This window comes from Scyliorhinus torazame, chromosome 1 (assembly GCF_047496885.1).
Source record: "Scyliorhinus torazame isolate Kashiwa2021f chromosome 1, sScyTor2.1, whole genome shotgun sequence".
In the NCBI taxonomy this organism is placed as follows: Eukaryota; Metazoa; Chordata; class Chondrichthyes; order Carcharhiniformes; family Scyliorhinidae; genus Scyliorhinus; species Scyliorhinus torazame.
Window position 1 is genome coordinate 53,291,249 of NC_092707.1, and position 25,726 is coordinate 53,316,974.

The 25,726-nt window shown below is 49.4% G+C and overlaps 1 protein-coding gene across 6 annotated transcripts in view; it reads right to left on the minus strand.

Annotated features, from left to right (window-relative positions):
* ccdc157 (coiled-coil domain containing 157) overlaps nucleotides 1-25,726 on the minus strand; it is an 83,731-nt gene that overhangs the window by 32,691 nt on the left and 25,314 nt on the right. For all 6 annotated transcript variants that reach the window (XM_072494207.1, XM_072494187.1, XM_072494123.1 and 3 more), the window contains exons 3-5: nucleotides 6,630-6,789; nucleotides 4,114-4,819; nucleotides 1,968-2,045 (exon numbers count right to left, since the gene is read on the minus strand). In XM_072494207.1, the coding sequence (XP_072350308.1) occupies nucleotides 1,968-2,045; nucleotides 4,114-4,819; nucleotides 6,630-6,789 (944 nt within the window). The remainder of the gene's footprint in view (nucleotides 1-1,967; nucleotides 2,046-4,113; nucleotides 4,820-6,629; nucleotides 6,790-25,726) is intronic.

The window sequence follows — 25,726 nt, forward strand, 5'->3', positions numbered from 1 at the left end:
ATGCTAGAAATTGGCTGACAGATAGATGCCAGTCTCCTCGAATCCAAACTGAAAGAATCTTCGATTCAACTTTCAGTATTAATGAAATCATCTCTGAAGAGTTGTGTTGGTCTACAATAAAGACACTGCGATAACCTGCCAGCCATTTTTGGATCATGGATGCGTGTGCTTTTTAATTCATTCATGGGATGTGGGCAGGGTTGGGAAGGCCAGTATTTATTGCTCATCCCTATACTACTAAATAGTTTGCGAGGTCATTTCAGTGGGAAGTTAAACCACATCACTATGTGGAATCACATATATGCCACACAGGGCAACAACGGTACATTTGCTTTCCTAGATGGCATTGGTGACCTGGTTGGGCTTTTACAAAAATCCTTAGTTTCATTAGGTTTCCTTAGTCACCATTACCAATAATGGCTTTTTATTAACTAAATTTCTGAAGTTGTTATGGTGGGATTTCAACATATGTCTCTGAATCATTTGTCCAATAATATAGGACGGAATCTTACCAAAGTGTCAGCTCTGAGTGAAAATTCTCCAGCTGCACAGTCCAGCTTTCACTCTCGATCCTGAGCCTTCCTGATTAAAAAAAAGAGTGGACGTGGTTTACACCATCACTCTGGTGGGGTGGGGCCTGATGGTGCTGGCACCCGGCTCCATAGATATCAGGGTGCTATCTTTAAAGAGTTTCCCGATAAGCACTGAAGTGGCTCTTTCCCCCCCACCACCATGGAGATATCGGGGGCTCGCGCCCCCCACTACTACCATGGAGGCATCGGGGACTCACCCCCAGCCCCATGACAATCATTGAAGGTTACCCCCCACCACCGCGAATGTTTGGGGAGGCTGGTACGGGAATTGAACCCGCGCTGCTGGCCTGCCTTGGTCTGCTTTAAAAGCCAGCTATTTAGCCCACTGTGCTAAACCAGCCCCAATTTTCCTAACATTGGTCAATAAGGGAATCAGGGGTTATGTGGAGAAGGCAGGAGAATGGGGATGGGAAAAATATCAGCCATGATGGAATGGCGGAGCAGACTCAGTGGGCCAAGTGGCCTAATTCTGTTCCTATGTCTTATGGTCTTATTCTCTTTTGAACTCTTTTTTTTCTAACTTTTTCTTTACCTATATTTTATGATTTACCTTTTTGTACCTTGTTGTAAAAACCAATAAATAAAGTTTGAAAAAAAAATTACGGGTTTGATGTAGTGGTGGTGCTCTGCAGTTGCCAGACATAAAGGCCCCTACTGGCATTTCAGTAGATATATTGCCAATTGCTTAATATATTCAAATCTGCTGTACAGGATGAAAGCTAGTAACCAGATGAATAGAAAACCATTGGGAAGTGCCTGAGGGGCTGCCAACAAGATGAAAGTTAATGGAGAAAGCTGGGCTGTGATCAAAGTAATACTGAGGAATTAATGAGCACATGTAATCTTGGCACCCACAGGGTCTCTGAAAGGTCCAAGTAGAAGATGAAAATTCCTGAAATCTGACTTGGACTCAGTTTAAAATGAAAATAAAAACCTAAGCAATTCACCAAGGTTCCTTTAATAGCAGCTCCCAAACCTGCGACCTCTACCACCCAGAAGGGCAAGGGCAGCAGATGCATTGGCACACCACCATCTGCAAGTTCCTCTCCAAGCCAAACAGCATCCTGACTTAAAATGTTATCTGTTGCTGGGTCAAAATCTTGGAACTTCCTTCCAAACAGCACTGTGGGTGTACCTACACCATGTGGACAGCAGCAGTTCAAGATAGCGGCTCACCACCTTCTTCTCAGGGCTATTAGACATGGGCAATAATTGCACACCTAGCTAGCAATGAATACACCCCGTGAAATAATTTTAAAATGTGAATATTCTTTAAGTTCCATTTTCCTCTGCTCCCTCACAACCCACCTCGCCACCCACAATCAATCCCCAAAAGGTGAAAGAAATACCAGGAAGAGTGTATTCCAGACTTACCAAGATCTCTTATGAGTACATGCTGCCCTTTAACTTCGTCCTTCAGGATTGATAGTTTCTCTTCTAATGTAGCACTTCCTAAAACATAGCTACAGATTAAATTCAAGACAAGCTAAAGAAAATATCTCACAGCTCTGCCCTATTGGACAAAATGTCATTTCAGGGTGAGAATGGAGGTTTTGGTGATCAAATGTTTAAATGAGTTCAAGACAGCTCAAAATAATTTTAAGAATGTTAGAAAAGTAAATACTGCAACTGTTGGAAACCCAAAATAAAAACAGAAACCGCTGGAAATATTCAGCAGGTCAGGCAGCATCTGCGGAGAGAATCAGAATTAACATTTTAGGTCGATGACCTTTCATCAGAACTGCAAAAAGTTAGAAATGTAATAAGCTTTCAGCAAAGACAGAAGACAGGGAAAAGTCAAAGGGAGCGAAGAACAAATTTGAGGACCCTTAATAGGATGGAAGGGAGGAGTGATTAAATAAAAATATAATAAATGCGCTTGAAGTCACGGGAGCCTACCCAGTGTAGTTCAATATAATAATAATAATAATAATAATAATAATAATAATAATCGCTTATTGTCATAAGTAGGCTTCAATGAAATTACTGTAAGTCACCACATTTCAGCTGGCTTGTAATGCAGAATGTAGGGGCTGGTTTAGCACAGGGCTAAATCGCTGGCTTTGAAAGCAGACCATGGCAGGCCAGCAGCACGGTTCAATTCCCATACCAGCCTCCCCGAACAGGTGCCGGAATGTGGCTACTAGGGGCTTTTCACAGTAACTTCATTTAAAGCCTACTTGTGACAATAAGTGATTTTCATTTCATTTTAATTTCATTTCGGCGCCTGTTCGGGGAGGCCGGTACGGGAATTAAACCCGCGCAGCTGGCCTTGTTCTGCATTACAAGCCAGCTGTTTAGCCCACTGTGCTAAACCAGCCCCTATATCCTCAGCATGAATGCAAAATAATGCCTATATCATTGAAAAATATATTGGCGCATAACTTCCTTGGAGTGGAAATTAACAGCTGATTGCCACTCCGTAGTGACTTAGCTTCGCTTGAAATCCAAAGCCCCTGTCTCGCCCAACCTTCCTGACTCAGGCCAAGTGAGGCTGAAACAGCAAAGCAGTTTAGGGGCTCCAGCAGCGAGATATACAGCCTTTTTACAGCACTAGCTGCGATAAAGCAGGAGAGTTTAAAGGGGCCATTGAAAGGGAGAGGCTAAGTTTCAAAAGTAAATGAATGGGATGTGGGGGTTAAGACATCGGCAGCAGGGGGGTGTCAGTGAAACAAGGCCTGGTGTCAGGTCAGGCTAGGGATGGGGGGGTTGAGTATATGGTCAGGTAAGTATCACGTCAGGTGCGGACAAGGGGGGGGGTTTGTCGAGTCGGTTCCGTGGAAGGGGTAGGAGCGAGGGCTGGGTTAAGGGGGAGTCATGTCAGGTCTGGACATGGTTGGGGGGAGTCATTTGCGTTGGGGGAGGGTTGAGCCCGATCGGATCAGGGGATACTTGATTTCAAGAGGGTGGTGGTGTAGGGGGTCCCCTGGGGGTCGGGGTATGGGGGATTCCCCGTGTGGGGCTCAGTCTGGGTCTTTCAAATAGTTACTCTGAAGTTCTTCTTTTCTTTCTAACTCTCTGAGTAACTATGAGTGTAAAACTGGCAGAACCATCTGAAATTAGAGATTTGAATTGCTTTGTCAGATGGTTCCCAGTGCAGCACAATTGTCCAGGGGAAGTTAGCTCTTCTGGGCAATTGCTGGGTAAACCCTTAGGTGGGAACTTCCAAGAGGAATTCCCCAGCACATCTTTGAAGTACCCCACAAATGTGGTGCTGGGGAGCCAGGAAGTTGTGGCCCATTTTGTGTCATTTGTGTGTCATATGAAGGGCAGCATGGTGGCACAGTGGTTAGCACTGCTGACTCATGGTGCCGAGATCCCAGGTTCGATCCCGGACCTGAGTCACTGTCCATGTGGAGTTTGCACATTCTCCCCGTGTTTGCGTGGGTTTCGCCCCCACAACCCAAAGATGTGCAGGTTAGGTGGATTGGCCTCGCTAAATTGCCCCTTAATTGGAAAAAATGAATTGGGTACTCTAACTTTAAAAAAAAATAAGTTTGTCATATGAAATTAAGATTACCTTTCCTCAATCTCTCTTTATCATGCTCAAGTTTTGTTACTGTCTCAGAGTTATTTCTGTTAATCTCCTCCATTTGTTTGTCAAACTCTTTTATCTTCAGGTTTTGCTGCTCTTTTTCCTTTTCGAGTTCTTTGTTAAAATGATCTATTTTCTTTTTCATTTGGTTTTGCTGCTCTGCTGTGGCCTGTAGCTCAGCTTTTAGTGGGCTAATGCTACTCATGAGTTCAGTGAGATGTTTGTTTATTCGTGTCAGGTCTTTGCTCTGTTCAGAGGCCCAATATGCCACATCAGTTGCTGTCATCGTTTCATTGCCAAGGGTTTCTTTCACCACTTCCTGAAATCTGCTGAGAGCTGATGGGATATTCTGGTTGTGGCAAATGCTGATAATTGAATTGCTGACCTTTTTAAGGGTCGCTTGTGTGCAGGCACAGGCATCACATGGTACAAGGGCCGATTCCACTGTCTGTGAACCAATGTTCCGAGTATCCGTAGCTATACTAGGAGAGTTTCTGCGTGCTTCATCTAATCCAATGTGCACGGGTGTGGCAGAGATTTGTGACCGAGTCATTTCTGTAGGTTTAATGCTGCTGGTGATTGACGATGAGTTACAAGGTACACATGAACAATTTTTCAACCTTTCAATCTCTGCCTTGGAATTCATCAGGTTGCTTTGCAGTTTAGAAAGATCTGCCGCCATCAACTTTTTCTATTAAAATAAGAACACAATTTAACAGATTAAATAATCTGCTCTGTCATGTGCAATACGTGTTATAATTTAATTTGAACAGAAAGTACTTTAAAAAACAGTATTTTGATGGAGGGCAGATAATATATTGTTATTTTTGCCAGTATTTCTATAAAATAGCAAAGCAAGTTTTTTTTTTAATTTCAGAGGTGAGCTTTTAAATCTGTCAGTGGTGTCATGTGAATGGATTAATAAACCTAAGAAAACCTTCCTGAAAAGAGGTCCTTGAAGTTTGCCAATTAATCCACCTTGGGAATTCCTTTTCCATCAGAAGTGATGGCTGGGGGCAGCACAGTGGCACAGTGGTTAGCACTGGGACCACGGCACCGAGGACCCGGGTTCGAATCCCGGCCCTGGGTCACTGTCCATGTGGAGTTTGCACATTCTCCCCGTGTATGCGTGGATTTCACCCCCATAACCCAAAGATGTGTTGGTTATGTGGATTGGCCATGCTAAATTGCCCCTTAAGTGGAAAAAAAATAATTGGGTACTCTAAAAAAATTTTTTAAAGCAGTGATGGCTGGAGTTTGTTTACCATTTCCAGTGTCTAGATCAAATTCAAACAACTGCAACTTTTCCCAAGTTGTCAGGCTGCTATTCGATAGGTGCTGTCATAGTTTACACACAGTAGATTAACTGAACTGGTGTTGATCCCAAAATGAATTATTTTATGAGGACAGAATGAGAAAACTGGCCCTGTTTTCTCTATAGTTTTGAAGAATGAGAGGTGATCTCATTGAAACCTACAAAATATTTACAGAGCCTGACAGGGTAGATATTGATAGGACGTGTCACCTGGCTGGTGAGTTTAGAATCAGGGTACACAGTCTTAGAATAAGAGGCAGGCCATTTAAGACTGGGAAGAGGAGGAATTTCTTCACTCAGTGGGTGGTGAATCTTTGGAATTCTCTAAACCAGAGGGCTGCGGAAGCTCAAAAATTGAGTATGTTCGAGAGAGGAATCAATATATTTCTGGACACTAATAACATCAAGGGATATGGAGATAGTGTGGGAAAGTGCCGTAGAGGTAGATGATCAGCCTTGATCTAACTGAATGGTGCAGCTGACTCGACGGGCCTAATGGGCTACTCCTGTTCCTATGTTCCTACTTCTCTGGCAAAGTCTCCCATATTTTCTTCCCCACAATTGGTCACCCAGGCTGGAAATGGTGATCAAGTTCTGGATGAAAGAGGAGATGCCAAGATGGAGTCACTGGGCAGATTTCAGAGATGCCTTTCAGAAGATTCCTACACCCAGACTGAAGGACAGGCCTATTCAGAGGTGGGGGACGAGAGCTCCCTGAAGGCATTTCGAACAGTGTATTTTCAGAATTGTATCTTTTTAAAAATATATTTGAAATGTTATTTGTAGTTGCGTACACTAATCCAGGCAAAGGAGAAAATTGGAGGCTGTATACAAGCATTAAGAAATTATCTGAGCAGTTTGACTGGTTTGTTTTGTCGTGGTTCCAGCTGGCTGGATTTTGAAAAAATCATTAATTTAATTGGATAGTTTTGTGATACTTGGTGCTGTTGATTGGTAGCTTATCACTCTGTCCAGTGAATGGCACAGTTTTTAATTGTGAACGGAAGGGCAAGGGAGTAAAATAAAAAAATCTTTAAACAAGTCAGATGACAAAGCATTTGAATTGCATTTCTTTGTAGCTGTCTGCTTATTTTTTGGTATTGTGATTTCAAATAAAGAATTAAAAAAAGAGCAGTTTTAAAAATGTAGTGAAATGAATCCTAAACACTGTCAGTTTTGCATCTACCTGTTGGTGGAGGGTCCCAAGTTTAAGCATACTGTTCCAGTATTTCTTCACCACCAAGCCAACGGACATGGATGGACCCACTGACTTGGAAATAGGGATACTCTGCTCCTTCGTAAGAATGTCGACATAGTGAGTAAAACTCTGCAGCAACAACACCAGCCTGACAGAAAGAAATACAAAATTTAGATGGAATAGTGGCCACTGCTAGATAAAAGCAAATTACTGCGGATGCTGGAATCTGAAACAAAAGAGAAAATGCTGGAAACTCTCAGCAAGTCTGGCAGCATCTGTAGGGAGAGAAAAGAGCTAACGTTTCGAGTCCGATGACTCTTTGTCAAAGCTGACAGAGAAAGTGGGAAATATTTATTCTTGATTATTATAATATATTATTGATGCATGCTCACGAAGGGCACGAATCTCTTTAGCATATTTTATAATAAATTTTAATATGATCAGGGAGGTGACGGCGGTGTGGTATTGTCACTGGACTAGTAATCCAGAGGCCCAGATTATGGTCTGGGGTACCAGGTTTGAATCCCACTATGGCAGAGTTGAATACAATAGAAAGAAATCTGGAATTAAAAGTCTAATGATGACCATTAAACCATTGCCGATTGTCGTAAAAACCCATCTGGTTCACTAATGTCCTTCAGGGAAGGAAATCTGCCTTCCTTACCTGGTCTGGTCTATATGTGACTCCAGCCCCACACAGTGATGTGGTTGACACTTAACTGCCGCCCCCTGAAATGGCCCAGCAAGCCACTCAGTTCAAGGGCAATTAAGGATGGACAACAAATGCTGGACCTGCCAGCGATGCCCACATCCCAAGAACGAGTAAAAAAAAATGTTTTGAAGTCAGCTTAACGTCACTACTTACACCCTCACCGTATGTTCCCACCTGACATGGCGTCACACCGGCATAAATCACTACTGGTTTTCAAAAACAAAAAACAATCGTGATGACCATGCCGGGGCGCACAGTGAGGTATAGCCAAAAGTAGTGCAGCACATGTTTAGGCAGTGCCCCGGCATTGCCCCATTACAGTGCCAACCTGTCAGTGCCAGGATGGTAGTGCGAAGAGCAGACCGTCTGTAGGGAAGGGGGGGGGTGTTGTGGCTCACCCAGATGCTTGTGTGGGGCGGGTTGGGCCAGAGCCTGTGAAGGGAAGTGGGGCGGTGCCAGTGACCGGGGGGGGGGGGGGGGGGGGGGGGGGTGGAACCAGTAATAAGGAAGTGGGGGTGAGCCTGTGCTGAGGAGAGGGGCCGTCCTGATGCCAGTGGGGCCGCAGAGGAGTGCCCAAATTCCGGGGAGGGGGTCGGGTCACCCTAATGCTTAGGCGATAGGGGTAGGGTTGCTCTGGGCTTTACGTTTGGGCGAATGGGGTGGAGGTACCGCCCCGACGCTTGGGGGTGGGGTCTTTGAGATCAGAAGGATGCCCCAATTTCAGAATCCCTGCATTGTTGGGATGTTTAGGTCCCACCCCTCCAGCTGGCTGTGATCATTGCCAGCACTTTGAAATTGCACAGAGTGGTGTTGAATCAGGTGAGAAACGGCATCGGTGAAGTCATCGTGTTTCACACAGCTTTTCACGCCTGATCAATACTGTGCAATTTTGGGAAAATTGTACCCAATATGTTCTAAACAAATACAGACAGAGAATTAGTGGAGGGGAGGAAAGAACAAAAGGGAAGGTCCATGATAGGGTGGGAGATTAAATTACAAAAGGGAGGTGTTAATTGGTCAAATGAGGAAACAAAGATTTGTTTAGAAGAGCTGCAGATGTCAATAACAGAATGATTGCCAGCAGCTGCTGTCTGGGAAAAAATGGGTGCAGTTGTTATGACCTGAAACCATTGAACATGATTGAGTCCAGTCGGTTATAAAGTGCCTAACTGAAAGATGAGATGCTGTTCCTAGAGCTTCCACTAAGCTTCAATGGAACACTGCAACAGGCCGAGAACAGAGAGGTTAAAGTGGGAGTGGGGTGCAAAATTACACTGGCAAACAACTGGTAGCTAAGGGTCACCCTTGCACGCTGAACTGAGGTGTAAAGCGATCACCCAATCTGCATTTGATTATACCAATATAAAGGAAACTGCATCGTGAGCAGTGAATAGAGTACATTAAATCGAACTAAGTACAGGTAAACTGCTGCTTCACGTGGAAGGAGAGTCCAGGGGGCCCTACGCAATGGGAAGGGGGGAGATAAAAGGTGGTTGTTAGATGTTATAACCTGCCTGCTTACCACTGGCTGAGGACTAATGGCAATCCCACAATCCTTAGGGAGTATGAGGTTCCCCAATGAGGGGGGCGGAGAAATCATTAGAGACTGGTTGCGCCATTTGCGGCTGCAGTGGCAGCACATCCTTCAAACAGGTTCTGGAGGGTTGACGGATGTACTAGGACGGTACCCAGATGTATTCCAGCCCGGTTTGGGAAAGATAAAAGGGGCTGTAGCCCCTATCCAGGTCGAACCAGGAGCCACGCCGCGCTATTTCCGGGTTCACCCGGTGCCTTACGCCTTGCTCGAGAAGGTAGAAGGGGAGCTCACTCGTTTGGAGTCCTTGGGTATTATCAGGCCCATCCGTTTCGCTGACTGGGCAGTACCAATTGTACCTGTAATGAAGCCAGATGCCACAGTTCGCTTGTGCGGCGACTACGATCTTACAGTGAATACGGCTTCCCTGCTCGACCGCTATCCAATGCCCTGCATAGAAAATCTCTATGCGAAGCTTACAGGCGGACTCTCGTTCACAAAATTAGATATGAGTCACGCCTACCTACAGTTGGACCCTGCCTCCCGGCCATATGTAACTATTAATACACACAGGGGCCTGTAAGAATATACACGGTTGCCCTTTGGGGTATCCTCTGCCTGCGCTATCTTTCAACGCGTCATGGAGGGCGTCTTGAGGTTTACCACGTGTCGCTGTCTACTTAGACGACGTATTGATTTCAGGGACATCAGAGCAGGAACATTTGGAAAATTTGGAGGCTGTCCTTAGACGCTTCTCAGAGGCTGGAGTCCGTTTACGTTGTACAAAGTGCATTTTCAGGCGAAGGAAGTGGTCTACCTGGGTTATCGGGTGGACCGCGAAGGTTTGCACCCCGTTGCAGAGAAGGTGCGTGCAATTCAACAGGCCCCCGCCTCAACAAACACTTTGCATCTTCGTTCTTTTCCCGGCCTCGTACATTATTACGGGAAGTTCCTCCCCAATTTGGCAACTACGCTGGCCCCATTGCACCTTCTGCTAAAGAAGAATTACACCTGGGTTTGGGGTCAGCAAGATACCGCTTTCCGGCGGGTAAAACAGCAATTGTCGTTGTCAGGGTTACTAACCCATTACGATCCTGGAAAGCCTTTTCTCATCACGTATGATGCATCCCCATATGGTATCAGGGCCGTCCTATCCCACAAGATGGAGAACGGGGCCGAGCGGCCGATAGCTTTCACCTCCCGCACATTGACTGCAGCGGAAAAGAAGTGAGTGCAGATCGAGAAGGAGGGCCTGGCGGTGGTCTTTGTGGTGAAACGCTTCCACCAGTATGTGTATGGCTGCCATTTCACTATCGTGACTGATCATAAGCCTCTGATGGGACATTTCCGAGAGGATAAGCCAATACCGCCCATTGCTTCCGCATGGATCCAGCGCTGGGCTTTGTTGCTCGCTGCCTACGAGTATTCTTTTTTGTTTTTATTTATTTTTAGAGTACCCAATTCCTTTTTTGTTTTCCAATTAAGGGGCAATTTAGCATGGCCAATCCACTTAACCTGCAAATCTTTTGGGTTGTGGGGGCAAAACCCACGCAAACACGGGGAGAATGTGCAAACTGCACATGGACAGTGACCCAGAGCCGGGATCGAACCTGGGACCTCGGCGCCGTGAGGCAACCCACTGCACTACCGTGCTGCCCTTTCCTAAGAGTATTCTCTGGAGCATAAACCAGGGACCCAGATAGCGTATGCCAATGCACTGAGCCGATTGCCTTTGTTGACCGGCCCCATGTCGACCCCCACGACAGGTGAGGTGGTTGCAACCTTCAATTTTATGGACTCCTTGCCTGTCACGGCATCACAGATCCGTGAGTGGACCCAGACGGAGCCAGCCCTGTCAAAGGTTCAGCACATAGTCCTGTATGGTGGGCAACATAGACAGCTCCCAGGCGAGTTGTGGGCATTTTCCTCCAAGCTGTCAGAAATTTGCATGGAAGACGGTATCCTCTTGTGGGGGACGCATGTGGTCCTCCCGGAAAATGGACAGGACCGAATACTACAGGACTTGCACAATGCACATCCGTGTGTGGCAAAAATGAAAATGTTGGCCCGGAATTATGTCTGGTGGCCAGGCCTCGACACTGACATTGAGAAGGTGGCCCAAAACTGCTCCATTTGCCAGGAGCATCAGAGGCTTCTGCCAGCCACGCCCCTACATCACTGGGAATGGCCAGGGCGGCCTAGGGCGCGCTTGCATGAGGAGTTTTTGAGGTTCATGAAGATAAATGGCATTCGCCATATCCGCACCCCTCCATACCACCCGGCTTCCAATGGGTTGGCGGAGCACGCAGTGCAGAAATTCGAACGGAGCCTAAAGAAGCAGTTTTACGGGTCTATGGACACGAGACTGTCTCATTTTTTGTTTTCATATAGGACCACTCCACATGCGGTGACTGGGGTAGCTCCCACGGAACTCCTAATGGGACGAAGATTTTGCACCCGCCTTAGCATGGTTTTCCCAGACATCGGTGCAAAAGTATGCCGCACTCAAGAATGGCAGGGACATGGCCTTTCTCGGCATCGGCCGATTCGGCTGTTTGCGCCTGGTGACCCGGTGTTCATTCGAAATTTTGCTGGTGGTGCCCAGTGGGTCCCTGGCGTTATCGTTCGGCTCTTACCAGGTGGAAGCCCATGGTCATCTCCAGCGCAAGCATGTAGACCACGTTCGGTCCAGAAGGCCGCCTCTTCCAAAGATTCCCTGCCCCCAGAGATTCTACAGCCGCAGAGACCAGACACAGTGGAGGGTGTTCCTCATGCTCTTCCTCTGGCGCCATACTCAAAGTCTGCACAGATCATTGCAGAATCACGTGGAGATCGGGACGCCGAGATGACAGAGGTTTTGGACTCTGACTCCGAGATGGAGGCACAGGACGCCTCAGAGGGGGAGTCCTTGGTCCCACGGGCCGTGGATGTACAACCGTTAGCCGTTCATCACGGAAGCGCCGTTCTCCGTCTCGTTATACGCCGCCCGATCCAGCACCTCGTGCAAATGGTGTCCGGCCTGCGGCAAAACGAGTCCGACGCCCTCCTTCGCCAGGGTCTTCGGTGGATTCCTTGGACCTTTGGGGGGGGAGGGATGTTATAACCTGCCTGCTTACCACTGGCTGGGGACTAATGCCAATCCCACAATCCTCAGGGAGTATGAGGTTCCCCAATGAGGGGGGGGCGGAGAAATCATTAGCATAGTCGCTGCATAAATAAAGCTGGCCTGTATGGAACCAGCAGAGAGGAGTGGGCATCAAGGGAGTTACTGCTGCTGTTGTGTATGTTATTGTAAATACAAACTCGTGCTGGATTCTTCGTGGCCCTCACAAAATTAGGAATGATAGGAAAGTGGACCAGGATGTTACATAGGGAATGGACAGCATGGGTGAGGACTGGTGAGGGGGAGGGAATTTGTGTTGGGAGTTGGCATTGCTTTGGAGGTGATGGAAAATATGGAAGATGACCTGATAAATGGGGAGGCTGGTGGGGTGGAAGATGAAGATAAGAGGAACTCTATTGTGGTTCTCAAGATGAAGAGGAAGTGGCGAGGGCAGAAGTACAGTGAGGGTAGAATGACGTGTCCATCCCATTTCCCAGTCACTGACCTGAAACATAAACCCTGTTCTCTCTTCACAGATGTTGCCTTGCCTGCTGAGTATTTTTCAGAATCATGATATTGTTAACCCATCAAGTAGTACTGTGTGTTTTTGTTTTATTTAACCTGGGTACTGCTGTTTGTCCTGTGGCAGTGGGCACCCTCAACTCAGCTCAAAGTGGGAATCTTTCAAAATGCAACAGTGCCATCTGGAGGTTGAGACAGACTTTTTATAATAATAATCTTTATTGTCACAAGTAGGTTTACATTAACACTAAAATTAAGTTGCTGTGAAAATCCTCTAGTCACCACGCTCCGGCGCCTGTTGGGTACACTGAGGGAGAATTCTGAATGTTCAATGCACCTAACAAGCAGGTCTTTCAGGACTTGTGGGAGGAAACCGGAGCACCCGGAGGAAACCCACGCAGTCACGGGGAGAACGTGCAGACTCCGCACAGACAGTGACCCAAGTCGGGAATCGAACCCAGGTCCCTGATGCTGTGAAGCAACAGTTCTAACTGCTGTGCTACCATGCCGACAGATAATACTATCAGAAATACAGTATAAACAACTTGTATTTTAAATGCAATGTCCCAAAGCATCTCACAGAGGTGAAACATACAGAATTCACAAGTAAAAGAGTTAACAGAAATGACTGAAAATGGGATTAAAAATAAGGTTTCACCGTTGGCAGGAGAGGGATTTAGGACGGGTGTTCCAGCATGCAAGGTCTAGTCATCCTGGCCACCTATAATGCAGAGGATGGAGGGAATACTGCACAGATAAAATGTAAATGTTGCCACTATCCGAGAGGACCATAAATAAGCTGCTCTCCCCTTTGAGAGTGGACCAGTGGTGATTTAACGTCAGGATCAACACACCTCATGTGAAGGGCAAGGTTGAATAAACTCAGCTGGTACAGGAATTGAACCCGTGCTATTGGCATTGCTCCGCACCACGAAACAGCTGTCCAGCCAACTGAGCTAACTGACCCCTAGATACTGAAAGTTGAAGGACCAAAAGTAACAAGCTTGAATATAGGGCCAGAAGAGATTGCAGAGATCACAGAATAAACTATAAAGAATTTGTAACTGAAGATTTTGAATTTGATACTATGCATGTCAGAGAACAAAATAATCCAGTGAGGGCAAGCATAATAGGTGAGCAGCAGGGAAGAATTTTGAATGACTTTATTTAGGAAGGAATTTGGGAAGATGGCAACAGGTGCATTGGATTCTAGAAGTAACAAAAGTGCAGAAATGGTACTGGAATGAAGATTGCACAGAGGTGGGTGATGCTTCAGCGATGGAAGTGAACATTCTTGGTGAGCGATATGCGATTTATACTTTCATATCAAGTGGCAACATTGGTAATAAATGCACAAAATGAATGGTACCTCACGAAAGGTTGCAATTTAATAAGTACAGCTAGCTACTTTCTTCAAGATATTGTTTTAAGTAGTTGCAGGTGTTTTAAACAGTGAAAACATTCCTCAGGATCTTTAAGTACCAATTCCTAAATGTGCTTGAAAACATTAACCAAAAAATATCCAAATCTTTATCACACTTCCTGCAGGGATTGTTAATTAGCAAACAGAAACAGCAATTCTTACTGGTTCTCCACTCCCATACCAGAATTGCTACACTTGGCTGTCTCAGCTGATAACTGCTAATTCAACACAGAATAACAATCAATCTGGAACCTTCCTAGTCCACATGGCACATCTACTATCAACTGTCTTCCCAAACAGCTGAGCCATTGAGGGAGCCGCTACGAGGTAAATGCTCAATAACATTTTAAAATAATCTTTGAACAAATGTGTCAGGAGTTACACATCCTTATAAATATTTACAGCTTAGAGTTATTATAAACAACTAATTACACTGCCAAGAACAATTCCCATTGGAAATCTGCTTAACCAAAATATGAAAGTGTACTCTTGACTTCTTCAGAATACTTTATAACGAATTTATCTCTATCAACAAGCTGCGAGGTTAAAATTATTTACACACAGCCCTATATTCTGGGACTGTGGAGATAAATATTACAAGTGTGAAAATGTCAAAAATCATAATCACTTTTTAAAGGCGTTTCTTGCCACCAAAAATAAAATGTGCTGTTGAACATAAATCATGTGTTATCACTAATAACAATAATTTGACATAATTTATTTCACACAGGGTTAAGAGTGACTAAGCTGGACCACACATGTTCTTGTTCCATAAAATCGAAAGGCTATTTACCCATTTCCTTAAGTTGACTCAACACTGAAGCTTAGCAAGACAGAGGTAATGGACCCCAACACAAATTTAAAACCTTTTGCAAAGCAAGATTACAGAGTGCATCTGTATTTGTGGAATGAAATCAGAAACTGTTACAGAGTGTCATTTTGAGTACAGAGTAAGCCTTTCTCGTATTTAATTGTTTTTCATAGAGTAGAATTTACAGTGCAGAAGGAGGCCATTCGATCCATCGAGTCTGCACCTGCCCTTGGAAAGAGTACCCTACCCAAGCCCACACTATCCTGGTAAACGCACCTAACCAGGTAGTGAAGGGTAAAACTGGAGCAAATCTTTGCAAACATGTTTATTTACAGACTTTAAATAATTAACGGAAGGATTGAAGAGTTGAAGAATAATGTTTTCCACCCAGCCAGTAGTGGGGGTCTAAAACTCATTGCCTGAAAGAGAGAGGAATCCTCAACACATTTTTAAAAAACACCTGGATGTGCACCTCTGCTGAGGATTCTGGGCATGTGAGGGCTTTTCAGTCTGCACGAGAGTGACCTGTAAACAAGACCGGTTTTACTAGTGCTCCTGTTTTTAAAGTTATTACTGTTACTATTGTTCTGCTAATTACTGTTGTTGCCAAACTTTATTTATTTATATAAAGAAGTTCCTTCTTTTACACAATGCATTCGACTACTTTCTTTGTGGTCTCAAGTCACCACATCTTTTTGGCGACAAGGAGAAAACGGCAAGAAAAGAAAACAAGGTTTTTCAATGTTTAGTATGGCAACACAATGTTGCATTCAGTGAGTAGCTAATTTTCATTGTGGGTTCATTCACCAGAATTTCAAGTTAGCAGAATCATGGTTATGTTCGGGGTGGTTGGTGAGTTCGATGAAAGAAACAAAGACTTGGATGAATATGTGGAGAGGTTGCAGCAGTTCTTTTTAGCAAATGGAATAGAAGATGAGGTCAAACAGTGTTCTATTCTTATGAGTGTGTACGGGGAGAATATTTAAATGTTGGTGAGGAATCTGGTCACGCCATAAAAAACAGGAGAGATTTAATTTGCAGATTTAGTTGTTCTGGTCCAGAATCACCATAACCTGAAGCCCTCAGTGATTGTTCAAAGATTCAAATTTCATAGACATTTTCGAAAACCAGGTCAATCAGTAGCTAACATTGTGGCAAGATTATGTCAGCTTTCAGAACATTGATTTTGGAGCAGCTTTCGAAGATATGCTCAGAATAAGCTGTTCTGCGGCATTAACAAGGACAGCATTCAGCGTTGTTTGTTGGGTGAAGCCACACTGAATTTTGAGAAGGCTCTGGAAATTTCACAGGGCATGGAAATGGCTACCAGTAATACTAACGATTGTCAGAAGGCCAACGTTGGTGCCCAGACAAGGGTGCTGCATCAAATGAAGAAAGAGGTTGCAAACAAAAAGGTGAAAGTGACTTCTGGTGGTGGCATGTAGGAGAAAGTCGCACGTTGGACGGCTCCTGCTCGAGACTTGATTTTTTAAGAATTTAATGCCCAGGCCCAGGGGCAATTTTTCAACAAATAAGTGCAGGAAGACATAAGGAAGGAGGATGCCCAAAAACCAAAGGAAAGCCGCCGTGTAGAAGGGGGCAAGTGAGGGTTCACCTTCGAGCGAAAGGGACAGCTTGACAACTGGAAGGATGGCGGAGGCTGGGTCGCTGGTTGGGGCCACACTCGGTCAGAAAAGATGACCGAGGTGGTGGTTGTGAAGTTCAAAAAACAGTTCGCAAAGCACATGGAGGTGATGAGGAAGGAGACGATGGCGGCAATGAAGGTGCTGGTGAAGGCGGCGGCGTCGAAGACATCGGCCCAGGTGCGGGAGTAGGGCGAGAAACTGAAAGGGTGAAGGAGGCCTTGTTGCAATACAGTGATCATCTCACCTCGATGGGTGAGGAGTCGCAGACGGTGGTAGAGGCCAACAAAGGTCTGCGAGCGAAGATGGAGGATCTGGAAAACAGATCTAGGCGGCAAAATCTGAGGATCATGGGCCTGCCCGAAGGGGTGGAGGGTCTGAGGCCGACTGAGTACTTTGCCAAGATGTTGGCGGGGCTGTTGGGGGAGGGGGAGGATCCCTCCCGGTACGAACTGGATCGGGCTCATCGATCGTTGGGGCCTAAACCGAAGGCAAATGAACTGCCAAGAGCGGTGATTATTTGTTTCCATAGGAACCACGTGAAGGGGAAGGTCTTGAGTTGGGCAAAGCGGGAGGTGCAGTGGGCTGGAGCTGGTATACGTATATACCAGGACTTAACCGTGGAGTTGACAAGGAGGCGGGCAGTCTTCGGCCAAGTGAAGACAGCACTGTATTACAGTGGTGTGCGGTTCAGTGTAGCGCATCCAGCTAAGTTGAGGGTAACCTAATAAAAATCTTTATTGTCTCAAGTAGGCTTACATTAACACTGAAATGAAGTTACTGTGAAAAGCCCCTAGTCGCCACATTCTGACACCTGTTCAGATACACAGAGGGAGAATTCAGAATGTCCAAATTACCTAACAGCACATCTTTTGGGACTTGTGGGAGGAAACCCACGCAGACACGGGGAAAATGTGCACTCTCTGCACAGACAGTGACCCAAACCGGGAATCGAACCTGGGATCCTGGCGCTGTGAAGCAACAGTGCTAACCACTATGCTACTGTGCCGCAAACTCCAACCTACAACTCCAAAGATGTTTTCTTTGAGGTGGTGGAAGCAGCAGATGTGTTTGTGAAGTCAGAAGGACTGGGGCAGAAGTGAGAAATGGGACTGAGTATTGGTCTTGGCCTGAGGGTAGGGGGTGGGAGATTGTACATAGTTCTATTTTTTATTTCCTGTTGTTACATGTGTTAAATGGGGTTGCCTATTTGGGTAAAGTAGGAGTTGGGATTTTTTGAGGTTTTGTGTGCTTGAAGGGGATTTCTTTGTTTACCTGGGTCCAGATAAGGGAGAGGGGATTTGCGGGCATTGGGGCCTTTGCAGGGGCCTCCACACTAGCAAGCTCAAGCTGGCTAGTGAATGGGTGCGGTGGGGGGAGGGTCATTGGAACCTAGTCAAACAGGTTTTCATCAGCCTAGGAGGTGTGAAAGGTGGAGGGAGTGGACTGATACTGAGTGAGTTGTTTTCGAGAGGAAGTGGATGGGTGAATTCTGGGGTGGGGTTTGATGGCAACAAAGAGACTGGGCGGGCCAGGCCCAGTGGGCAAGGCCCAGAGTTGTGATGATGGCGGATAGGAAGGGAGAGGGCGTGAGAGACCCCCAGACTGAATAGTTACATGGAAGGTGAGGGGTTTGGGGGGGGGGGGGTCAGTGAAGAGGTTGAGGGTATTTGCACACCTAAAAAGCCTAAAGGCCGATGTTATCATGCTACAGGAGACTCACCTGAAGGTGACAGAATAGGTGAGGAAGGGCTGGGTGAGCCAAGTATTTCATTCAGGGCTCGACAGTAGGGCGTGGAGGGTAGTGGTTTTGGTGGGTAAGAGAGTGAGGTTCCAGATAAGAGGTGGTGGTGGCGGACCATCGGGGTTGATATGTGATAGTAACAGGGGAGTTGGAGGGGAGATTGGTGGCGTTGGCAAGTGTGTATGGCCCTAACTGGGATGATGCAGGATTTGTGAGGAAGGTGCTTGGGGCCATTCCGTACTTGGATTCGCATGAGCTAATAGTGGGACGAGATTGGAATCTGGTTCAAGAGCCAAGGCTGGATGGGCTCGCTTGCCCAGTCGGGGTGGGCGGTGTGGACCCGTGGAGGTTCTTGCACATGAGGGAGGAAGGAGTGAGCGGGAGTATTCATTTTTCTCCTCGGTTCATAAGGTTTATTCAAGGATAGACTTTTTTGTGGCAGGGAAGGCATTGCTGGCAGTGGTAACGGGGATCAGAGTATTCAGTGATGGCGATCTCAGTTCACGCGCCGCATTGGGTGGACATGGTCCTGAAGAAGGCGGTAGGGTAGAAACCCAGGTGGAGAATGGATGTGGGGTTGCTGGGGGGCCAAAGTTTTTGTGAGAAGGATGGGAAGGTGATTGAGGAGTACGCGGGCTGTAATTGTATGGGGAGAGTATCACAAGCGGTGGTATGGGAGGCCTTGAAGGTGGCAGGTAATATTTTAAGGTCAAGTGGATAAAGAAGGGAGGGAAGAGAGTCAAAGGCTTATAGAGGAGATGTTGGAGGTGGACAGGAGTTACACAGGGGATGTAGATCCGGCCCTTTTGGACAGAAGGAGGGAACTTCAGGCTAGCTTTGATCGATTGTCTACGGGGAAGGTGGTGCGCCAACTGAGGCAGGAGAGGGGAGCAATTTACAAATATGGGGAGAAGGCATGCTGGCAGGCCAACTTCGGAGGAGGCGGTGGTGAGGGAAATTGTCCAGGGGCGGGATGGGAGGGGGAAATTGGTGGTGGCCCCGGACCACCATTAATAAGGTGCTTGAGCAGTTCTATAAAAATTTGTACAGGTCGGAGCCACCGGTCACGCAGTCACGGTGAGAACGTGCAGACTCCGCACAGACAGTGACCCAGCAGTGCAGGGAAAAACTGCACGACCTCACAAGGACTGCGAGGATACCCCGAGACTTCCCCCGGGCAACGCCCCACCTGTTCCCCCCCTCCCTGCCCACGACGGGGGGGGTGGGGTGACTGGGGCCCCACGTTGCACCCGAGCCACATGTGGAACCCCCCCAGGAGAGGTGCTATGGCGTGGGTCCAGCCCCCCCTCCCCCACAGGGCAAGACTGCTCACAACCACAGGGAGCGCTTAAGAACTGAAGGGGGATCACCTGAGCTCCACCCCCAGCTGGGAGAGCCGCCAGCCGGGGGTCAGCGCCATGCCAGGTCGGAGGCGCAGCACCAAGTGAGAATCCCCTGTCTGCATACAGTCCCTCAGCCCATCATTACCTCCATCCCCACCCCCCTCACACTCCACCCCCCTCACGCCCAACCGCCTCACACTCCACCACCCCCACAGTCCACACCCTCACATCTCACCGCCTGACACAGCAACACCCCCACAGTCCACACCCTCACAGCCCACTGCCTGACACTGCACCACCCCCACAGACCACACCCTCACACTGCCCCATCCACCCCCTCACAAACGACCCCGCATGTCTAACGATACGTGCCTTATTGTGTTCTCCAGGGCCAGAAGATCACCGTACTGGAACTGCTCGTTCACTCCGCCGCTGTCCAGCTCCAACCTTTTCCGGCCACAGGGACAGAAGGGAAGGATCACGGGCAAGAGGGTCCTCTTCTGAGGCCGGGCCACCGAAGGGCGACGCACAGAGGACAGACAGAGACATCAGGACGGACAGTCATGACACAGATGACGGTGAGACGGACAAGGAGGGACCAGCAAGCCAGGACAGTAACGGCGACAGGACAGCCCCTCAGGACAGTGACGCACAGAGGATGTTGCGACAGACGAAGGACATGGGCACGGCACCTGACATGGGCCGTGGACTAAATGCACCAGGCCAAGGTTCGAGCCAGGATACCCCGGACCTGGGGACAGACAAGGACCTAGCATCTGTGGCACTGCTGTCACCCACCACTTCAACCATCGCAGATACACTCACCTCGGTTGGGCAAGTAAGTGATGAGGCTTCCGGGTCACTGACTGGTGGCCACCACACATCCGACCCGGTACAGCAGGTGGAGGTAGGAGCAGCCGACGGGCTGGACGGTCGGAGGGCAGCCCAGGCCCAGCACCCAGCTGCCACCCAGACAGTTCCCGGGTTCCTGGACTTGTCAGACCCACCCACAGACCCGATGCATTTGCAACCCCAGGGACAATACAACGGGATGACGGCTGTTTTCCGGCAACTGCAGAAGCAGCTGGAGGAGTCCATCCGCGTCCACGAGCAGGGAGTGGTGCCGGCCATGAGTCAGGTTCTTCAAAGCGTGGGACTTTGTGTGCATGCGTCATCCGTGGCCCACGACAGGGCTGCCCTCGCACAGGCAGCCATGCGCCAGAGCCAGCTGGACGTTGCCGCCGCGCTCCGGGGTCTGGCCCAGTATCAGTAGGCCATGGCCCTGTCCCAGCAGGCCATCGCTGAGAGTATCGGCGGCCTTGCCCATGTGATGGATGGCGTCGCACAATCCCAGCGGGTGGTAGCACAGTCCCTGACAGGATGTCGCACTCCCTGAGCTCCATCGCTGGGAACGTTCAGACGCTGGTCAGTTCCACAACGGGCAGCGTCAGGTGTCGGTGGTGCGACGGCGCTTGTCTCCGCGCGCACCACCGTCCCTTAGAGAGGCCGGGTGCCACCGGGCTCCCGAGGGAGGAGGAGGTTCCGGTGCCCATCCCGGTTACATCAGCAAGGGAGGGACCGGAACACTCGGACTCCCCCCGTTCTGTCCTTGGTGCATCTGGTGAGCAGCTGGCAGACCAGGCTGGCACCACGCCATCCAGCATGCCCGCCGAGCAGCCTAGCCCATCCAGGCCGGGCCGCCCCAGGAAACGCATGCCGACGGGGAGCCACGTCGAAGGGCAGGATTCTCAGCAGTCCGCCTCCACTCCTGCTGTACCGTCTGGAGAAACACCTAGACGTAGTGGTAGGGCCCGTAAGGCCAAAAAGTTAGACACGTAGTAAGTTGGCACGGGTGCAAGGCACGGATTAGTTATAGGGGCTAGGGCACTTGTCTTTGAATGTCACTATTCACACCAAACCGAGATGCATCTGTCCTATGTCCGGTGCCTGAGGGGGTCGTGGGTCGTGAGTTCATTACAACGGTGAGGCTGGGTGTGCGCTGCCCACCCCCCCCCCCCCCCCCACTCCAAGCACGCCGTAGTCCTCAGCACAGACATTCTGTAGCGATCCGGAGCTCACAGCTCATCGCAGGGCGGGTTGTCATCATCCAACATGGCACTGATCACAGCCGCTGACAGAAGTAAATGTGTAACAAAATTCACGATGTGCTGCAGGTGTAGGTTGCTGTGAGAGTGGTGCTGTAGGTGGTAGGGTTGTGCGATGGTGCTGGGTGGTGCCTTTGTGCGCGATTGACGGTGCAAGTGCTCTGCACAACGATGCCCTCCCCCTAGTGTGTGAAATGTGCGGCGATTATCGCCTCGCGTGCTCGCTGTCCCAGCCAGTGGCGTTGTGCGGCCTCTCGGCCATATCCCGCACCCCCAGTAGTGTCTGTGCCCCACCGCCCTCCCATCCTCCCCCTCCTCATCCTCATGTTCAGAGGCGTCGCCCTCCTCCATGACATTGCCCCTCTGTTGGACAATGTTGTGCAAAACGCAGCAGGCCATAAAAATTCTTCCGACCCTGTCGGGATGGTACTGCAGAGCGCCTCCAGAGCGGTCCAGGCACCGGAATCTCATTTTGAGGAGGCCGTAGCACCTCGCCACAACACCCCTGGTTGCAGCATGGGCCTCATTATAGCGGGTTTCCGCGTTGGTCTGTGGCCTCCATATAAGCGTCATCAGCCACGGCCGCAACGGGTAAGCCCTGTCGCCCAGCAACCAACCCCTCATCCGGAGTGGGCGTCCCTCGAAAATAGCGGGTATGAATGACTGCGCCAGTATGAAGGCGTCATGCACGCTGCCCGGGTATTGGGCACACCCGTGCATTATTTTCATTCGATGGTCGCAGACCACCTGGACGTTCATAGAATAGTATCCCTTCCTGTTCAGGAAAACGTCCCTGTTCTCCAAGGGTGGATGCAGGTTGACGTGCACCCCATCAATGACGCCCTGGATCATCGGGATCCCGGCCACTGAGGCGAATTCCGCTGCCTTGGCAGCTTGGTGTGCGTGGTCCTCCGAGAAATCAATGTATCTTTCCGCGACTGCATAGAGGCCGTCGGTAACAGCCCGGGTGCACCAGTGCACCGATGTCTGAGAGATTCCAGAGAGGTCTCCGCTTGGCGCCTGGAAGGACCCGTTTAAAAAAAAACTGAGGGCAACTGTGACCTTGACTCTCACCGGTATGGCATGTCTTCCCCCCGTTCCACGTGGTGCCAGGTGTGCCATTAGGTGGCATATATGTGCCACCGTCTCACGGCTCAATCTGAGGTTTGGGAGGGAGAGACAATGACATTTGTCAGGAGGGCGCTTTGGCACGTAGGCAGCCAGGGCCCTTTGGATACATGGGTGCTCCGGCTGCCTGGTTATGGTTCATTCACGCAAGCACCCTTACACCTGCCCACAGTGTCCGTCTCCCGCCCAGTTCACCCCGTCCCTCCTCATTGCAGCGGCAGCGGCCTCAGCCCATCACCAACCATGACCTCAACTTGGAAATGTGTCTTCGCCACCGTCCTGCCATGGCACTCCAGCTGGGGTGACGGTTCCGCGGGTACCCTTGGAGGCCCCCCTCCTCCACCCCGACAGAATGGTGGCATCATTTGCCCCACCCCTCCCGCTACTCATTCCCCCACCCCCTCCCCCTTCTCATTCCCCCAAACCCTCCTCCTTCCCCCAACCCCTACCTCTACTCCTTTCCCCAACCCCTCCCTCTATTCCTTCCCCCACCCCCTTCTCGTTCCCCGCCCCTTCCCCTTCCCCCACCCCCTCCCCTTCTCCTTCCCCCACCCCCACCCCCTTCCCTCTACTCCTTCCCCTTCCCTCACCCCCTCTCCCTTTCCCCTCCCCCTTCCCCTCCTTCCCTCTATTCCTTCCCCCTTCCCCTTTCTCCTTCCCTCTACTCCTTCCCCAACCCCTCCCCAACTCCTCCCCCTTCCCTCCAATCCTTCCCCCACCCCTTCCCCCTTCTCATTCCTCAAAACCCCTCCTCCTCCCTCTATCCTTCCCCCACCCCCTCCCCTTCCCTCAATCCTTCCCCCAACCCCTTCCCCCCACCCCCTCCCCCTTCCCCCCTACCCCCTCCCCCTTCCCTCAATCCTTCCCCCAACCCCTTCCCTCTATACCTTCCCCCCACCACCTCCCCTCCCTCTACTCCTTCCCCCATCCCCTCCTCCTTCCCTCTACTCTTTTCCCCACCCCTCCTCCTTCCCCCTACTCCTTCCCACACCCCATCCTTCTTAGCCCTGTCCTCCCCCCCCCCAACAACCCCCCCCCCCCCATGGGGAATCGCGGCATACACATCAGAAACCCCCCCCCCCCTCCCACCCGCCATCAGCCAGCACGACTGGCTGACAAATTTATTTAGTAGGGGTGAACGGAGCCGGTCACGCCGTCGGGACTTCGGCCCACCCGGGCCGCTGAATAGCGGGGGGCAGGGAGAATCGCATGTATTACTTGCTCGGGCGATTCTCCGGCATGTGTGGCGCCGACCTCGATGACGCCGTTCTCGCCGGTTGGGTGAATGGCGGAACGGTGTCGGACCGGCGCCACGGGAAAAAGTAGCGTGCACAGCGATTCTCCCAAACGGGAGAATCGCACCCAGTGGATCTTCTCCGAAGATTTGGGTCTTTTTCAGGATATAAATTGAACCTGGAAAAGAGTGAATATTTTGTGGTGTCCTCCTCGAGTGGGAGAGCTGGCATTTCTCAGGACAGCAGCCCACTTCAGGTATTTGGGGGTGCAGGTGGCATGGACTGGTATGGGATACATAGGCACAATTTTACAAGCTTGGTGGGGACAGGGGACAGGTGAAAGCAGACTTGGCAAGGTGGGACAGCCTTCCTCTGTCACTGGCAGGTCGGGTGCAGGCGAGTAAAATTAATGAGTTGCCGCGATTTCTATTTCTATTTCAGTGCCTGCTAGTCTTTCTGCCGAAGGCATTAAGGACGCGGACTAGTCGGTCACTTTGTTCATTTAGGAGGGGGCGGGGGGAAATAGGTGGTCCTGCAGAGGGGACGGCGGGGGGGTTGGGCTTCCTGAATTTATTATAGTATTATTGAGTGGCGAATGCCAAAAAGGTGAGGAGTTGGGTGGGAGTGCCGGTGGGTTAAAATAAAGGTGGGTCTGTGTAGGGGGTCGGGATTGAGGCCCCAAGGAAATATTCTGGGAGTCTGGTGGTCGTGGCAACACTGAAGATTTGGAGGCAGTTGAGGCAACACTTTAAGCTGGAGGCTGGGTCAGGGGCGATGCCGATCAGGGGGAATTACAGGTTTGAGCTGGGAGGCTAGAATGGAAGTTTCGGAGATGAGAGGAGACGGGGATCAGGGTATTAAAAGACCTGTTCCTGGGGGGAGGTTTTGCGAGGTTGGAAGAATTGGGGGGAGAAGTATGGATTGGGGCAAGAGGAAGGGTTTGGGTACCTGTAGCTCCGAGACTTTGCTAGGAAGGAGGTTCAGACCTTCCCGATAGTGCTGACTCCCTCATTGTTGGAAGAGGTATTGACGGCAGGCGGAATGGAGAAGGGAGTGGTGGCAGCGATCCATGGGAGGATTTTGGAGGAGGAGAGACTGTCCATGGAGGGGATTAAAGCCAAGTCGGAGGAAGAGTTGGGCCCTCAGGTTACAGTTTACTTTGATTTGATTTATTATTATTTTTTAAAAATATATATATTTTATTAAAGTTTTCAAACAAAATTTTTCCATTTTATAAATCAACATAAACATAGTACAATAACTGATAAATAACATTATTTAAATAATATAGTGAACTAACAAAGTAACAAAAAATAGTGCTCCCCCCACCCCTGGGCTGCTGCTGTCGATCTATTTTCCCTTAACGTTCCGCGAGATAGTCAAGGAACGGTTGCCACCGCCTGGAGAACCCCTGAGCCGATCCTCTCAGCGCAAATTTCATTCGTTCCAGTTTTATGAACCCTGCCATATCGTTTATCCAGGCCTCCACGCCGGGGGGTTTCGCTTCCTTCTACATGCCGGGCTATCAGGGACGCAAAGGCCAGAATATCGGCCTCTTTCGCCTCCTGTACTCCCGGCTCTTCCGCTACCCCAAATATAGCTAACCCCCAGCCTGGCTTGACCCGGACCTTCACCACCTTTGAAATCACCTTTGCCACTCCCCTCCAGTGCTCATCCAGTGCCGGACACGACCAGAACATGTGTGTGGTTCGCCGGGCTTCCCAAGCACCTCCCGCACCTGTCCTCCACTCCGAAGAATCTGCTCATTCTTGCTCCCGTCAT